Source organism: Onychostruthus taczanowskii, unplaced genomic scaffold (genome assembly GCF_017590055.1).
Source record: "Onychostruthus taczanowskii isolate IOZ18803 unplaced genomic scaffold, ASM1759005v1 scaffold8, whole genome shotgun sequence".
In the NCBI taxonomy this organism is placed as follows: domain Eukaryota; kingdom Metazoa; phylum Chordata; class Aves; order Passeriformes; family Passeridae; genus Onychostruthus; species Onychostruthus taczanowskii.
The window spans coordinates 10,719,016-10,738,103 of record NW_024505892.1 but is presented as its reverse complement, the minus strand read 5'-3'; the positions used below and the strand labels follow the sequence as shown (position 1 = coordinate 10,738,103).

Below are 19,088 nucleotides of genomic sequence, written 5' to 3'. Positions count from 1 at the left end.
TAAAGGTACATGACAGTTATAGCAGGAGACTAAACCTTAGAACATGTACTGCAGAGGATTAAGTGCTTAAATAGAAACATTTCAGAAAGAAAAAAAAGCTTGAATAGAGTTCTCACTTTTAACAGATTTGACTGAGGAGTTGATGTGCTCAATTGCATACAAATATGAGAGAGTTCTTGACCTCTTATCTATGAACTGGTCTCATGAGTATTTGCCTTTGTGATTATTTAATTCCTGGAATTTTGCAGATTTGCCTGTTACCAGCAGTGCCAACTTTTTTGTCATTGCAGGGAAGACTGCTGTCAGAAAAGTTCAAAACATTTTTGTCTAAAGTCTAAACCTAAATATATTCCAATGGTAAAATTTGTTGTTCTGTTCCTGGGTATTTCATCCCTGTTACAATTCATTTGGTTCCCAATTTCTTAAATTACAGTCATTATATGGGATTTAGACAAGAAAATGAGTGCTTTCTACTGTTGTTGCTCAAAACATAAGAACCTCTGGCATTTAGTTTTTGCATAGCGCATGCATTTGCATAGCACCTAAGCAACTGAAAAATAGTAACATAATCAAACAAGTAGGACAAGTCAACCCTACAAAGCTTTGTGCACATGCTCCATTTGACAAGCCAGGACTCAGTAGACATCTTCCCATTGTGTGAAGTTAAGCAAGTCAGTCAGACTTGGGAGGGCATTCGGAACAATTAAATATTGCATAATTCAGCACTTGGATAGGGACAGGCCTTGGGGCTTCCTCAGTTGGTAGCAAAGCTTCCAGTGACTTTGGGAGCTTGGCTGTTTGGCAAACAACAGAGAAAATCTGGGACAAGAGTTTCAGCCGCAGAGGTTACATAGGAAAAAATAATGATGGAGCCAAGTGCTTGGAAAACTTTCAAAATAGAGAGCATGTAATCCCTTTTACTGGAAGCAATTTTATGAACCAGCCACCAAGGCACAGTTCTACATATATTTAGAAGCTTTTGTTTCCAAACACAGATTTTAGAAAAACATTAAAAGTGAGAGGAAGGAAGAAACAGAAAATTATAGAAGTCTTTCCTACACTGAAACAACAGCTATCTTCACACCCCTTAGCAAATTGACTTTTCATACCTCAATCTTTTCAGGTCATTAACCCATCTGTCTCCCATCCTTTTTTTATAGTTGATTTCCTCTTCTTCTTCTACAATTTCACGAATCTTATGTTTTAAATATGGATCTTGCACTACCACAAAGGTCCAGGGCTCAGTGTGTGCTCCACTAGGTGAAGTACCTTCATACAAAAACAGGGAAAAATAAAAACCCAGGAAGGAGGGTGGGCAGCGAGAGGTATCAGCTCTTCCTTGTGAGCTTTTAGGCTGACCAGCTGAGCAATGGGAAAGCAAATGGATAAGATGGGAAGAAAAGGACTAAGTTCTGGCAGACAATCCTGTTCATTTCTTTATCAAAGAACGTGAAATCCCATTGAAGAACAGAGATGAGTCCTTTCATACTGCCATCTTACAGGAAGCCAGTGTTAAGGATTTGTAAAAAATTCCTTTTTTTTGTTGGCAGTAATATGTTGCCATATATATGAATGCAGTAATGCTATTACAAAGCGTTGTACCAAAAGCAGAGCTCTGTCTGAATACACAGCCAACTCTGACACGTGGTTTTAGCTAAAGGGTGAAAACAATGGCTTTCAGGAAAACAAGGCTGAATGACTACCAGAAGGGACCTGTTGCTGACTGACAAAGATAAATAAGGAGCTGTACAATACAGACATCTGCCGTAGAGCATACAGGTTTGAGTATGTTGTCCCAAAGATAGCTGGTATTCATAGGTGCAGACATAAATGTGATATATATTATATATATATATTAAATCTGTATGTACTCACCTACCAACACCACTGGAGAAATATTTTAACTGCCTAGAGATTAAAAACCAGAAGGTGAAGAATTTATATCTGCACAGGTTCACAGATATATAGATTAAGACTGTTTAGATCTCTCTGGTCCCTCATACATATTTAAAAGTATTTTAAGAACTTGAATGCATACAATACTAAGGACTGGTTTTAGTTCAAGAAACATTGAATAAGCAACTTGGACTCTCTTGATATAGGAAAATGTTTTTATGTTGTGAACCTTGCCCCTCTTCAGGTTTGGGTAAAAACTGATGGCATTCATGCTTCCTTTTGTTTTCTTCTCTACACAGCCCAAAGCTTTCAGGGTTACTAAGTACTTCATCTGCACGCCAGGCTTGTTTGCTTTGCTGCATTTGCCAAAACATGCTCAGTGTTTTAATGATGCCTAGTTAATTAGAAGGAGATGGAGACTCTTTACAGTGCAGTAACAAAGCTGCTTACAGTTCTTAAAGGGGAAATAATGCACTTCAAATGTGGAGATTCTTTACATTATTAACCCTGCTAAAGGCTGCTGAACTTTTCTCTAAGGCAGCTTGGGAATATTTTCTATAGTAGCAGCAGCTGGCTCATAGAATAAGAGAAATCATGAGGATCAAAACCACTCCTGGCTGAAGTCGGTGTTAGTAAGGCAGAGATGAGATTAAGCCAGGACATGACAGTAATGAGTTGAAACACATAAATTCTCTAATAACCTCTATTAGGGTCCTCAGCATAACACTCCAATCATATGCAACAGGGATCTGGCGCTACTGTTGGAAGGACTAGAAAGGGTTTTTTGTTCTAGACTGAGATTCTTTCCCTTTATTAAGGGCCAACCATTTATGTCAAGATATGTTCAATACGTATGAAATATTTTGCATGGCTGAGAGAATTTAATCTCTTTGTTTATGGGGGGACCCCAAAATGCAAACCCCACACATGATAAATATAATAATGCATTAAATTTTAGAGCATGTAAAGTACATATGGCTTGACATTTTCGAGAAAACACTTCAATATTTCTATTTGAAAGATGTCTTGATAAACCACACATGAATTTAATTTTAAATAACATATTTTAAAAGTTGAAAATTAAGTTATTTGTTTCATGCTGTTGAAATGCTCTTCTTCCCTGCTGGGTGAACTGCAAATACAGACAAATTGGGAGTACTCCAAAACAGTCTCTGACAAGAAGTTGTTCAAGCTGAGTAATTTCCAGTCAATCAATGGGTGCTCATTCATTCCAGCTACAGGTGAATCTGGGAAAACCATAAGCAAAATTCCAGTTCCTTTGGCTTTTCCACACCACCTTTTCGCAGTTAGACAGTTGAACAGCAATGCTGATCCTTTTTTTTTCCCCCAGACCTTGAACCACTCAGTACCCACCTGCTGTTCTGATGACATTATCAATAACCTCCCTGGGGACTGGCTCATCACTGAGAAACCTGACAGATCGCCTCTTGTTTAGAAGCTCATAGAATGTCTGCGACCTCTTAATCATTTCAGCCTCAGAGTAGCGCTCGCCAATGAAGGGGACATGGGCAACATTTTCTTCAAGTCCTTGCCACTCTTCCTCACCCTCTGCAAGAAAATACAAGCGGTTAGGGATTTCTTTTTTTTTTTCCGGAGAATGCTGTTGACATCCTTGGCATTCCACTGTAAGGCACCTTGTCCTGCACTGGCATACACTGCACTTCTACACCACTGGTAAGGCAAAGTCTGAAGCTCCAGTTGACACAACTCATTGATCCCCAGCTCCAGCTACTGAATAAACACCTTGTTTAAATACCAAGAGGCAGGAGGGTCCTGGCCTGCTCTAGCAGTTGATCCACAGAGAAGTCATTGCCTTCTCCACTTCAGCCTGCAAGCCTGCCTGCAAAAATAGGTTACAAGCTGAAACAGCATTGAAAAAGTGGACAGACTTCCAGCCCAATTTTCTCAGCAAGTAAATGTGAACATGTGTGTTCCTTCTTGAGCTGTTTAATAAGGAAAAAAATCAATTAAATTATTGAAGTTAAGGAGAGAGCTTAACTAGCAATATGTGTAAAATCTCCTCTGAGGAGCTGAATGTCAACTTCTTCCATATTCATGTTTCATAGCAGAAACTTTGCAAGCTTTGGCTTTGCAGAAATGTGACTTTGTGATTAAGCTCTTTGGTTTCCCAATACTTTCAGCATAAGAGGAAATGGATGTTAGGCATCTATATTTAGGATAACAACATATCAAATGTAGGATATTGTGTTTCTTGGCTTTAATTTAAAAACTCAAAATGATTCTCCATTTCTCTGAAATCTGTCTGTGTATATCACAAAATGAATCTTCTGTTGTCTCTGAGGTCTCTTTCTCCCCCATATTCCTAGAATTAGCATGGATAGCATTTTTTGCAGCTATGATCTGGAAGTTAAAGCCGCTTAAATGCTACATTTTGACTAGTCAATAGTATTGAGCAATCTGCTACAGAGAGCTGAGTCAGGAAAAAATATTCCAGTTCTTTTTCTGTTGCTATTAGGCTATTATTCCCAAATCATAGCAATCTCCAGCACAAATTCAAACAGCAATTACTTCTATGTTTTAGTATTATGCAGTTGCCTTAGAGACTAGGCTGGTTTTTTGTTCATTTTAAAAGCAGCAAAATATTCACGTGTGGCTCAGCCTGTGCAAAGGGGCAAAATAAATCCAGTTTCATAAATTGAATGTAAACTGAATGGTTCTGGACCCCAAACCACACACATTTCATTTCGTGTACAAAGAATTCACCCTGAGAATTTGTTTTGCTCAGCATTTCATTCCTGTGTTAAGCACTCTTGGTCATAGTCTGCAAGGACCTGGCACCAGGTTAATGGAAAGCAGTGAGCCCTGGTAAAAATTATTTTAGTGATCATCTTGTGCACGCTCAAAAAGTAAAAGGGTGCCTCTTGATAATGTTCCCTTTGTGATTTACACTTGGTAAAATAGTGAGTGCTTGCTTGTTTTGTGTTGTGGTGGGGGTTTCCCATGTAAGTAGAAGAGAAGTTGCTGTTTGCTCAAGATAGTTCAACTTAATAATAAGGTGAAAAAAGAAATGTACTTTCAAAGATTTTGAACATGGGAAAAAGGTGAGATAGCCAATGAGAATGGAAAACCTCAATACACTCAACATGGGAATACTGACTGAAGCAGAAAAACCTAGAAGTGCAGGAACTGACACACAAAACCAAACCCTCCTGGCAAATTAATTTTTTAAAAATAAATTAATCTATTATATATTCTCTTCCACCATGTGTCTACCCTTCTTTCTTAGCAGTTAACATTATCCATATGCTAACTTTAAATCATTATCAGCACCATCTGTTTAGTGCATGCTCTCTATATCTCTAATTGCTGTGTTTAGACACACTCCTGTTTGTACAGTCACGTCATACAATGCCACAAGTGTCTTGTTTATATCTCTTTGTATTCCACCACTTGATGGTGGAATACACCACCACAGACATCCTGCTACAAGTCTATTACCTTGTTAGCCACATTCTCACAATTGCCATCAATTCCATCAATTGCCATTTACAGTAGTCATCAAGCTTCCTGCTTTTTAAGTAAATGTGGAATGGTTTTGGCTCAGACATCCCAAATGGAATGTCATTTTAAAAGTACATTTTTCTATCTCTATCAAAAATTCCTCTCTGGATACATTTTAGGATGATAACTATGTTATTCCCAGCATGGGAGGAGTCCATATGGGAGGTTATAATCAGCCTGCAAATAGTGTAAAAAATTTTACCTCAGTTTGAAGCATGAGTTCTTAATTAAAAACTCATACTGAGAACAGTAAGTTGTCATTTCACTTCTGTTGGCCACTTACTTTATCTACACTGACACTTCTCTGTGTTGGTGACTTCCAGTTGTATGTCATTAAGATATTTCACTTTTACTCTCCTTGGTTTTATGCAAAGACCACTAGATAATATTAGCAATTGATCCTGAGACTGATCCTTGAGAAACTCCAGTCAAGACTACTGCATTTGCTTTCCAAACAAGTTTCTTCTCTAGAAAATTGCTTCCTGAGCATACAATTCCTCTCTAACTCTCTTTTCCAGTTTAAAGACATGATACATAGGAAAAAAACTTCAATGTATGTAAAGAAAGTTTTCACATCTTTAGTCTTAAATGCTGGGTAACTGACCCTGTGGGTTCTTTATCTGATTAATGGCAGACTGCTGCAAAATGGGCCACCACAGGAATCCCAGTAGTGAATCCAGCCCTGAAGTGAGTGTGACTAATAGGGAACTAAAAGAGATGGATTACCCTACTAGTGGGTTATAAATAGTGGTTAGCAGGCTGATCCTGGAAACCTCAAGAGTGGGTCAGGGATCTTAAGCAAAAGAAGTAGCAGGTTGGAGAGGCACAGACCCTGGAAAAAATAACCCAGCATCAAAGTATTGTGAAAATTATTTCAACTGGAATATAGTTGCAGGTTTCTTACAATCTTAAGATAGAGTGGCTGTTATATAAAGAGAAAACCTAGTATAAAAAAGGCTGAGAGCTAATCTGGTTGCAATCCATAAACCACAGGAGAGGGGTTTATGCCAGGGCTGGAAGAGAATCCTTTGAAATCAAGAGGATGGAACAGATTGAATACGTAAACAGTAGTATTAAACAAGGCAGAAATTGGGCAGGCAGAAAGTGTCTGAAAGGTAGAGGAGGGGTTTTAACCTATACTAAGAAATTCTGGACTAGCTTTTCAGCAAGGTTAAAGAAAAGGAGTCACAAAAGTCCAGTTTCCATGTTCATTCAGCTGATGACAAAGGCTAGATGTATTTGCAGCAGCAGGAAGATACACACAGTAATGTATTGTGGCCAAGTCCTCTGTTCCTAAATGATACAAAACATGAACTGTCATTGAAAAGGAGCTTTAAATTGCCACTGCCTCATCCATGTCAGTAGTAGTATTATTAAGATATGGGGAGTCTTTGAAACTGGGGAGAGGAGAAGTGCTTTTAAGTGGGACAGGTCTATTACAAGGAGAATCACAAGCAACTAGCAGTGCATTTTCAGGAGAAATGGAACGTTTGGGACTTTGTGTGTTGTTTTGTACTCCTTAAGTAGAGTGTATCATCAGTGTTCTTGCCAATCCACAGCACAGCAATCTCTCATGCTAGATCTTATAAATGAAGGAAAAAAGTTACAGGACAGATGGGCATGCAAACAAATCTGAAGTACTGCCAGTTAAAGCATTAAACAAATGGACTGAGTGCTTTGCACTTAAAAGAACTGGGTTTCTGGCTGCTACGAGAAACATCCATCTCTTCAGCTGTGGAAAGCACAACACAGACAAGCTCAGGAGCACTTGGCCCTCACCACTCTACCCTTCACTGCCAATAAGTGGCCCTACTGAGTCTGCCCAAGCAGTTCGGCTACTTACACTGGATGCTCTGCTGCTCAAAGGCATGTCCTTCTCATGGGGAACATCCCCCAGGGCTCCACTGCAGGGAAGGCTCGTGGGGCTACAGGTGAGGTCAGTGTTTTTCTGCTTTTCTAGCTGAGTGCTTCACTCTCTCAGCAAATAGACCTTGCTTTGTTCAGGGACGTGAATCAAAAGTCTTGGTCTTCAGCTGCCCCTTCCTGTTCAGGCGGCTGCTGAAAATTCAGCTTGTTCACATGGGGCAGCCCTAGATTCTAGCTTTAGACAAGGCCTTAAGAATGTCACCTTCATGTTACCTAACTCAGATTCTCTTCAGAGGAACTTAATCTTTAAACCAGCCAAAGACATTTAAGTAGACCTGAGCTTGTCTGATAAAGTAAGATACATTAATAAAATAACATAATTTACATAGCAGGTAAAGTATTCTTTACTATTAAAAAAATCTCTTTTTACATCCGTGTTTGCATCTCAGCATCTAGTGCAGTCAGTGAAAACTTTAACACTGACAACAAGGCTAATGATGTTTTGATCCTTAATTAAGGCTCTAGCAAAGTAGCAGATCCTCACTAACTCTTTTTCTTCTCCTTGCTACTCTTCTCATTTAGGCTGGGCTGAAGACAAATTTCCCTATGAATGATGAAATTATTTTAGTATTTCTAGAGATAAAGGACATGACTATTTTACAAAGAAATTGGTTTGAATCACACACCACTAAGGGAAAGATCATTATTTGTTACTAAAATAAAAATAGCAAGAAAATTTAATATTGGATGACATAGTATATTGAGAAAGATTTTATTTAAAAGTAAATAAAACTTAGTAAGTGAATAAAACTTACCAACAGTACCAACATGTTTACCTGTCAAAAATTTTTTGAAAGCAATTTTTTTTGCAACAAAAACTAGTGCAGTGTTGAATTTAGTACCTGAATAACAGGGAAAGCAACTAACAAATAAAATAATAAAATTTTATATATGGAGCTGTGGCAGTGAGGCTCCTTGATAAAAGCTAATAGGTTTGTTTATGCAAAGGATCTAAATTTTTTAACTGATAGAAACAGCTATAGTCCAAGATTCATAGATTATCATTTGAACTACCCACAGGAATTCTAATTTGCAGCAATTTAACTGAAGTAGTAAGCCATTAGTGACAAAGAAATTATGGAATTATTCTATACAGAATCTATTTTACATTGAACAAAGGAGGATACAACAGGTGAACTGATATGTAAAGAAATATTAAATATTTGGAATATAGTCAACAGGGTTTAAATCTTTCTTGGTATCAACTCTTTTCAGAAACTGATAAACAACAATAGCTCAAAGTACACTGAACACTGAGAAAAGACCTATAATAGTTCTTAGAAATAGGTCCATATGCAGAAGAACACTACGTTTTAAGATTCCTAGAAGCAGACTGAGGGAAGTGTTATTATGGGGAAAACAATTAACCCAGACAGACCCCTCAAAAAGTCTTTGAAACAAACTTGAGGGGAAAAAAAGGGAGAAACAAAGAAGCTGCATTAACCACAACTTTAAGAAATTAATAGGAACAGAACATGGTAGATTTTTATTTCATAAAGAAATAAAGTGAGTTTATGGAGGATAGTTAGGAAGGAAGAAAAAGGAAGGGTACATTTTTAGCTTAGACTTTTGTCCAAGCTGTGAATCAGAAAAAGCTAATGAAAATAAAGGGCATACTGTATGGGTCCAAATATGCAGCTGAGTGACCAGATTATCACCACCAAGACATTTTGTTCTTAAATATTTGATCAACACAGCTCCCAACAAAGCTCTCATTGACATTCTCAGAAGCCACAAATGGAGGTCCTTTGTAAAAACAGTAATAAACCAATTTCCAGCTTTTTAGCTGTGCTGAGACCAAGCACGTAGCACTGAGTGATAAAGTGGTTTGATTTGCAGGTAGAAACACTCTGCTCAGGTCTTCCTTTTGCTCACTCTAATAAGGTCTGGGAAGAGACTGTGGGGAATTCAGCAAGACCTCCTCTCTTTCCTTACACTGTCCACAGAGTCCCTCCTAGGTCTGAGATCTGCTGTACAGAGGAACAGACAGGAGTCTCTGAGAATACATTTTATATATATATTTATTTTGCACTCTGATTTTTGGGGTCTGGAGGGAATAGAAATTGACACCAGGAGTGACATGACATGAGGACTGCCTCCTGCCTGGGAGCTGACAAGCTCAGGGCACAGCAGCAGCATTGCACTGAGCATTACTGTCATGTGGAGAAGTCCAGAAGATTGCACCTCCTTTATTCATATCAGCAGATAAAATTCAAACAACAAAAGTGTTTGGGGTAAGATTTTTCTTACCTTCTTCTTCTAAGGGATGGTCAGTGCCATCTTTTAAATCTTCATCCACCCACGGGCGAGATGGATGCTTGCTTTTAGTGTCACGTTTTTCCTTCTCTCCATTCGTCTTCTTCATTATTACCCCAATCAAAACACATATAATGGCTATAAATACTGGTGTGAGGGAAGAAAAGAGTGCCATGACTACAGAAATGTGGAGCCTTTCTTCCACATTCAGTAGTTTCTCATGAAAAGGAGAGGGTGAAGAGGGAAGAGCAGCAAAGCAGTAAGCAAAAAGGGGTGGACTCAAGGTTCAGTCCTCCACCCTATCTTACTTCTGCTTTTCAGACACCGCCCCCACAATCTCATCTGTGATGGACTCCTGCTGTTAATAAATAGCTTCTGCAGTTTAAAAAACCTCCAAACCCAGGTTTACATATTTTCTGAGAAGAAACATCTTACAAACAGCAAGCAGCGGCACTGACCGTACCCATAAATGCTGTCGAGGGCAAAATAAATTTAAAAACCCCAAGGTCTTTTCAAACTCCAGACTAAGGCAAAAGACTTCTCCCCTCTTATTTTTATTGTTACGGTCATCCCAGTAATCTTCCTTGTAACAGTGATTATGAGAAAAGCCAAGTGGGAATATGACTTTTAAAAACTAATGGCACCTCTTCAATGTTTAACTCATAAAATTAACATTTTACATGCATCCCAGGAATTCAGAATATCACCAATTGCAAATCAGTTTGCAGCACCACCCTCAGCTATGTCAACAAGTCAACAGAACAGATAAGTAAAGGGGCAGCATTGCCTCTGTATAAAGCATGAGTGAGACAATTCACAGAGCCCTATATTCATCCTGGCTGTTCTGGGGGAACTGACAGGAAGAATTCAAGGAATCAAAGTAAAAAATATGTGAGGGCTGCAGTGAATTTAAAAGACATGTTTCAGCATGTTACGGAAGATTAAAAACCGATAGGATCCTGGTATAATCCAATAATGATCAATGTCTAAATGCTTAACCCATTTTTACCTCAGCCAGCTGCTTGGGAGCTGAACCAACACAGCAACACTGATTTGCTGTCTTTGTCTGGGGCTGTTGGAACATACTGGATAATGAAATGTCAGATGGCAGTGGGTGCTGAGGGCTTTGCTGGAGAGCAGGGTGCAGGATGGCTCTCTGCATGCAGTCACCAGTGTACATCAGCTCTCCTTAGCACCTGCTAAGCACCATCCCGGCCAAGCCTTGTCTCATGCCATACAGGGCCATTTCTGACGTCCCAGCATCCGTGGCAAGATATCACATGTTGAATAAGTCCCCCCAAGATAAGTGGGAGCAGTTGTGAGTGTAGCCATACCAGGAGATGGTGAGTCCTAGCTGGCACCTGCAGGGGGTCATTGCAGTCCCCTTTCCTCAACATGAAAACCAGGACACAAAGGGGAGAGAGAATGTGGGGTATGCACAGGTCCCATCCTGACAGGCTCTCGGTCCATAACCTAGCACTCATCCCTCTCACCTCACCAGTTTTGCAGCACTGGGCACACCCTCACTGGTCACATTTGCCACTGTCACTCCTAGGGCTCCCTACTGTCCAATGCTCCAACAGATACTGCCAGTTGCCTTGAGGATTGGTCTGTGTGTTGGGAAGCACAGATTAGTGACCAGGTTGCTGTACAAAAAGGGGAATGTGTGACCACACTGGTTGGCCACACAACGGTAGTCTGGCTGACAGTCCAGACCTGTATCCTCTTTTAATTCAAGCTCCTTGTGTTAAAAGGGCACTGTCAAGCAAATTGCACAGCTGTGCACATATTGTCCAGACATGCTTAGAGGCAAAATGAAACTGCCTCAAAGGTTGTACCCAGGCTGGGCTTTCTCAGCTGCTCAGCCCAGATACAGAATAAATACTTCTCTGCTGTTGCACTGCATCCTACCCCAACAAAAACCCCCAGTTCCTGTAGGTACCAGTCCTTACAGGCAGTATTTGGGATCTGTGTAAGAAGGGTGGCCCCAGCACCAGCCAAGGAACTGCACAAATCCATCAGAGATTTAATAAAGAGGACATGAGAAAGTTGTATTTAGGTTCCTAATTTAATCTAATTCAGTAAAGTTGGCAATAAACTTCCATCTACCTCTGGCTAAGAGGACAATTTTCTTGAAAATCCAAGCCATGAATCTTGTATTTCCTACTCTCTTGTCAATTTGTGACCTGAGACATGTGCTTGGATCATTGATTTGGGCTGCATGTAAAAAAGCCCCAAAACCAGTACTCTCTATAGGTATGGAAACAATTATCATCAGGGGAAAAAAGAAAATATGTAAATTTATCCACTCTCTCCTTGATTTAGAGTAGATATTTGAACTCATTTGTCCCACCTGCTGGCTGTCCAGTCATGGGGAGAGGTACTTTACCTAATCCCAATTAGAAACATTAAATTAATTCATGAGAATAGAGGAGGAACCTGAAATTTCATCAGACACATTTTCAACAGACTACTCTGTGGCAAGGGAGGAAAACAGAATGTGGTCTGAATGGCACTGACTGTTTCTCCCACAGGGAATGTATTAACCTTGGTTATTCACATACACGTAAATTAGGATCTGGATGCTCTACAGCTGAGACTCCATCCTATGAAGAGACAGGTCTGTGCTGAGTGAGAAGCAATACAGAAGGGTGAATTATATTGTTTAAAATAAATACCTCTATTTGCAATGCTGGAAACTTTGTAATAGCTCACTGTTACAGAATAACTTCAATTTCCTTAGAGGCGATATTAATTTTTCTTTTGTAGAACAGAGAAGGAAAGGGAGGAAAGGAAAGGAAAGGAAAGGAAAGGAAAGGAAAGGAAAGGAAAGGAAAGGAAAGGAAAGGAAAGGAAAGGAAAGGAAAGGAAAGGAAAGGAAGTTAAATAAAAGTCACTTTGGTATTAACTTAAGCAGAATCTATTGAAAATTGAAACATATTGAAAATTGTTAGGTTGCACTTCAAGCCCACAGAAACCCCAGCTTACCTCATTTAATTAAAACCTGAATTAGTTTAAATAACTCTATATTGTAGACACTTAAAACAGAAACATGGTGATGTCATGAGGAACTGTGGGAAAGGGTGGGGGGAAGCAGTTAATTTTTGTACAGTATCTTTCAATCAGTTTTTCTGTTAATTTTTTTTCAATCCAAGCTTTATAGAAATGTGATGAATATTATGGCAAATTCAAGAAAATTTATAACAATTATTTCTTCTGCTCTACAGTAAACCCTAAAAACTAGCAGCTGAATTTTTAGGTTTTTTTTGAGTCTCAAAAAAGTCAGGAGAAACTTTACAAATAATCCTACTCCTAGAAATTAATGGAGCTTTTCTGACAAACATGGAAAGAAGTTAGAAAATGTTGATAGAAATACAACTTTGCGAACAGCAAAGTACTTGACTATTATCACAAGAAAACATATAAACACTCCTAAAAAGTAGACCTAAAAAGACCATCATGCTAAAAGTTTCTGGTCCCAAAATACTTTCATATTTCCCATTAAATTCTGTGGATAGCTGTTGTCCTTCTGAAGGAAAAAGAAAAAAGTACTCTAGTACCAAATATAGCCCTTTATTTTTTTTCCTCAAAAAGTTGTGATGAGCAAATGCCATTAGTGGGTGGACCCCTGGTGGGATCACACAAGGATCACCCATGGGCACGAAACTGTCACGTGGTGGGCACATGCACCATTGTAGGCTGCAAGGACACTTGAAGGCAACAAATGACACCTGCTCATCACACATTTTTACTTTGAGAAGTCTCTTTATTGGAGAACTCCTAGGGCTCCTTATTTGCTATAGAAAATTAGTAAGATCTAGACATTCAAAAAGGGATCCAACACATCTATTAGAATTGTTTAAATATCAAAGGCAAACTATGGTAGTTAAAACACCTAATTTAGAAAATCTCTGAGACTTAGGAAGGCAGAACCATTTCATGCCATCCTTAGCCTTCTTGTTTTTCCCAATCATCTGCCTTTGGCCACAGGCTATAGCACTTGATGTCCTCACATGATTAGGATTTGGTATGAGAAGTTGCTGTGGTGTAGGAATAGAATTACATAATTTAGTGCTCCCACTAAAATGAAAACCACTACCAACTCCTGTCCTCCCCGTGCCTTCAGTGAGACAGACAAGGGCAGGTATCCTTAGCTGAGATAATAAAAATTTACTGGAAACAGCCATGAGATAGAAAACAATGTTTCCTTCTTGCCTGTTGGTGGGATCACAGTTGGTGTTTTGCTGGTTTTTGACCATGTCCATGAGAATGTGACAATGTTCTTCTTGCCATTTTACTCAAAAAACCTGAATTTCCTGGGCAGGTCCTTTAACCTTACTTTGTTTTAAGGTAGAACCAGCCTTCAGGAGGATCAGGGTTATCTTCTCCCCTTTCTCAAAAACTTCCTCTGCCATGTTGCTTCATACAATGGTGTCATCAAAGAACTGCAGGTGTTCTGGAGCCTCACTGTTTTCCAGTGCAGTTGGATCAGTCCATGGCAGATGGTAGGACTGTGCTTCCACCCCTGGGGGAGTCAATTCCAGGTGTGCTGCACTCCCATCCAGGTGAAATCAAACTGAGGCCTGCATTCTGCTGCCAGAGGAGTGGAGAAAAACACATTGGCAGGTTCAACAAGCCACATCATCCTCCTTGGAAGGGAGAACCCCTTATTTCTGCTTCCCCCTGATGAAGTGCATGGTATAGAGTAACAACCTAGGCACACCCACACAGCTCCAGGCTCTGCCATCTCGTGGCTGCAGCTAAAAATTAAATGTCTTTGGCTGAAACTAGGACAGAAGTCTTACTGTAGTAAAAAGCAGATATGTGTTAAAGAGAACAGTAGTAGAAATAGAAGAATGCTTACAGTGAACATACAGAAGTGCAGAGTAAGATGAAGGAGGTACTTGCAATAAATACAGCACGAGTCTGAGAGAAAACATGGTTTTGGGTGCTGGCTATAATTCCCATTGCAAGTACCCTTTGCTGACAGTTATCAGTTACATACCTACAAGGAACACAAAGCCCCTGTTTGGACCCTCAGGTGATATACCAGTATGAGGTGATGAAAGGGTCCACAAAAGAATCTGTGTTTATAGCTAGAAGCAAGAAAAAATCACCACTGAGTATCATCTAGAGATGCAATAAAATACTACATTTGCTTCAGAAGTGAGTTTCACACTGAAGCTTATGTTTACCAAAAAAAAAAAAAATTCCAAAAGCTATTTCAATGCCATCCTTGGTCAGCTCCCAAGTCAGTATATGCCTGCTGTGGACAAGGCAGAACCATGCATGAGCTACTTCATCCAATTTCCCAATCAACACATCGAGACAATGTCTGGGATCAGCTGAAACTTATCTATTAGGTATTGGCATTACTAAAAATATCATTAGCTTAATAAGCATCTCCATCTCTGTGACATATCTAGCAATCCCCTCCTGCCTCTGCCAGTGACCAGCACACAGTGCTTCCGAGCAAGGTGACCCTCATTTTTCTGCTGCCTCTTGCTTCTTCTTGCACTCACATATACAACCACCCATTGCCCTGAGACAACTGTATGATCTCTTTATGACCCCTGGAGATATCACATATCTTGCCCTGGAGCATTAGATTTGATTATCTTTTTCATTAACTTAGCTCAGATTGCCACAAATGTTATTAGTGCTTATGAACTACCCTTTTGAAATCTAACAATACAGTGGGTAATAGAATTACATCCCATAGTAACGAAAGCACAAGACAACAGAGCACCATGCAACAGAGCAATTCTTTCCATTTGTCCTCAGTATAGCGCCCTTCACTTGCAAACTCCCTGCATTTATGTATCGTAGGCAGAAGAGGTAGCCTAACTAGAGACGTGATTCACTAATATCTTTCTAAATAGAATAATCCATTTATTGCGATCTGTCTTACCAGATTCGCCATTAGTTGTTCTCAACAGGACAAACAAGTGCTCCTAAAAATATTTCTGATTTCAGAAAATAAATTTAACCCAGAGACTAATTTGCCCCCAGATTCATAGCAGAACAAGAAATTTGCTGTTGCTGTACTGATGTTACCACCATGAAGATGTAGGAGTGAGTTTCCACATGGCAGGAATCTGGTGGACATTAGTAGTGCTACTCACTGAAGTAAAGCTGCATGGCTGAGTTTTCAGAAACTCACTAAAACTCTAAACAAACATCCTGAAAACATCACTGAACTTACGTGGAAACCACCAAGGGTCTGCAGCCAACACAGACCTTGGAAGATATATGCCCCAAACTGGGGCAAAAAAGGGACAAAATATTGTTTTTCCACAATCACTTTTAGGCACAGACTCATAAGAGGCTATGTTCAAATCTGGTTTTTCTGTGAGTTACCTTTGATACCAGCTGATGGGGAAAAGTAAAGTCAGTTTCTGAGTAGCCCCATGGGAGTACAAGGCTGTTAAAACCTCTTCAGAATAGGGATGCTTAGGGAACAGGAGGGAGGGGTAGCAATGGTCTCTCTCAACAGGCTGAGAATAGCCTCTTTCAGATAAAATATCACAGGAAATATTCTCTGCATATTGGGCCAAAGAGGGGAAGGCAGAGGTGGAATGCAGAGACAGAAATCCAGAAGGCAGATTCTGTATGACCACACTGCCCAAGGTGTGGGGCTGGAGCATATGTACAGGTAGACCTAAACCAGCTCCGTTATCAGAGCCGACACAGTTACCACCATTCCAAAGGCTTATCCAAGACCTGGGCAAAGACTCTGACAACTCCTCGTGCTGGCACCCCTGCAGCTCCCCAGCCTCCATTCACCCCCAGGGCCACAGAGCCATACCTGCTCTGCCTGGGCTTCTGACTGCAGCACAGGCATCATCCCAGATCTCTCTTCCCTGTCAGCTCACAAGGCAGGAGAATGAGTGTTTATAGCAAATTTATAGTCATGCCCCACATGATCAGGTTTTTCAGATCATGATGTCGAGTGAGGTAACAGCAGTAGAGAAATGATAACTGGATGTCCTTTGTAGCAGATGTAAGAAACATTGCTAATTGTCTTTTTGATGCTAAGAAGAAATACAGGGAGAAAAAATAGAATAAAAATATAAAGTAAAAGAGGGCAAAAACTATCTCCCCTGTTTTTTAGAGCTGGATTTTTATTTCCAATTGCTAATATATCCTTCTTTTTGTATGTTCACAGAGAGGAAAACTGTCTTTTCTTCTATACTGCTATGACAGGACAGCTGAATGGCAGCATGGAGCATTTTAAATCAGCATTTCAAAGCTTCAGCTGTTCCAGGAATAGCTATTCCTATTACTTCACTTCTTATTTGCACCAAATCAAAACACGGCTTAGCTTATTTGAAGAGTTCCTTAGCTGATTACATCTAAGCCTCTAAAACTTTATCTAGGAAAACGGTTTCTAGCTATGAACATGAAGGAAGCCTTGAATTCCTATGTAATCATAAATAGCAATGTTCAAAGGGTTTGGGGTTTTTTGTGGGTTGCTTGTTTCAAATTTTTTTCTTCTTCTTTACATGCTTTGAATGAGTTTCCTCTCCTAGCGCCCTGAAGAAAACTATCACGAGTCTGAAGCCCTGTCCTTAGTGCCAAGGACAGGGCTGCCTTACTCCTCTCATCATGAAGCTGCGTCTGTCCATCATTAGCTCTAACCTCTCCAGCTGCTGTCCTTCACAGGAGTCACACCTTGCTGTCCACAGGGCTGCCTTGGTTGGTGGAGCTGCCACACAGGCTCCTCGCCCAGCCAAATAGAGAGCATCTGCCTAAGGGGACTTTGCAGCCCCCTGGAATCACCTCCAAGTGAAAGCCTTCCTCCCTTCCGCAGTACAATCTGTGGCCAAGGATCAGCTGTCACTGGGACTCTGGCTCACCTGATCAAGGATGATGCTGTCCAGTATTTCCCCCTCCCTTGCTCCAGCACTTGTTGCTTATGAAGTGAAGCTGGCAAGTAAATACCTGTGCAATACACAAAGTCCAGAACAGCACATGTCCTGACCCAGCTCTCGGGTAAACCACAGAACATCAGACACCGTGGGAGACATTTTTAGAGTGTCTGATAATGTCAAATATTTTGGTACCCAGAGAGGGTAGGATAGCTGGGTGGTCAGGTCAGCGTGTGCCACAGCAGTCCTGAGGGTGGAAACTTGGCCAAGGAACCCAGAATTGCCAATCTTGTTCTTTTTTTGAATGATCTTCTTGAAGAGAAATCCCAAGCACACAGAGAATTTAGACAATATTTCCTGACAAAGATATTTCCACCCTTTTCTCCAAGGCCAGAAAGGAAAACATTTTTCCTACACAAATCACTGACCCAAGAGCTCAGGAGATGCAGATGTCTTGCCCAACTCTACTGTAACTTTTACCCTATGTGTAAATATTTGTTTATTAACCTGTCACATCAGATAATCAGCAAATCAGTTGTCTTGGATTGCAATCCGCCACCTCACAGTTTGCCAAGGGTTGATTAATATTCACCATCTTCCCTCCTATAGAAAGAAGCTGCAGCTTTAGCTGGCTGGTCCAGGGGAAAAAAAAAAAAAAAAAAAAAAAAAAAAAAAAAAAAAAGAAACAAACAAAAAAAAAAGCCCAGAAAAAAACCCCAAAAACAAAAAAAAAAAAAAACAACAAAAAAAAAAACCTAACCAAAAAAACCCACCAGCCTTTCTCACAATGACAGTTCAAAATCCCAGCACTGTTCAAACAATTCACTTTACTCAGCTAACACTCCTTTACAGACAATTGCTCTCTGAAATTGAAACTGGATATTATTGGACTGTTTGAAAAATACAACTGTGTATTAACGATGATTAAACCTCTTGAAGTTTGCTATTCTACCAGCCACTGAATTTGGCATGTGGTTTCTTCCAGTGGACTTAGATCTGATTTACGCATACAGAGCTTGGAAATGGGCTTTCTGAAATTTTCCTCTGAATCTTTGGGATCTAAAGTTGTTGAAAAGATCAGACTGACTACATAGGCAAAACCCACTGTGAAAATCTTCATGTAACAGATATATTATGACTGTAGTCATTGGTATGAGGAAGAAGAAACTCAGTTCCACAAAGGTTACTTTACTTAAAAACTTATGAATGGGTATTTGTAGAAAATACAATGCACACCGTAAATGAGTGAACTCAGAGATCCAGGCATTCTGCCAGCATCCTCACCCTCACCTTGCCTTGTCACCAATACAGTGACAGAACAGACTTCTGCCCTGCTTGATGCTCCCAGATTATCTTGCAGCAACAGCACAGTCCCTGTTCCCTGCACATGGAATTCAGCCTGGGACAGCTCTGCACGCGTGGCTGGTCCTCTTTGAAAGATTGCCAAGGTGCTGCCCCAATACCAAGTGTCTTCCCACCAGCAATCAATCATATCTTACCTTGCAATCAGTGCTCTGCAGTCCATTACAGTTAATCAATGCTGGAGCATCTTCTGTGTCCAAAGAGATAAATAAGCTAATTTTTCAGTATTGACTG

At 40.1% G+C, this 19,088-nt stretch overlaps 1 protein-coding gene across 1 annotated transcript in view; it reads right to left on the bottom strand.

Moving 5' to 3' along the window:
* Positions 1-9,796, bottom strand: part of IYD (iodotyrosine deiodinase) — a 74,638-nt gene extending 64,842 nt beyond the window's left edge. Inside the window, exons 1-3 of the mRNA XM_041424039.1 lie at positions 9,616-9,796; positions 3,271-3,465; positions 1,110-1,269 (exon numbers count right to left, since the gene is read on the bottom strand). Of these exons, the coding sequence (XP_041279973.1) occupies positions 1,110-1,269; positions 3,271-3,465; positions 9,616-9,796 (536 nt within the window). The remainder of the gene's footprint in view (positions 1-1,109; positions 1,270-3,270; positions 3,466-9,615) is intronic.
* Positions 9,797-19,088: the final 9,292 nt, after the last annotated feature.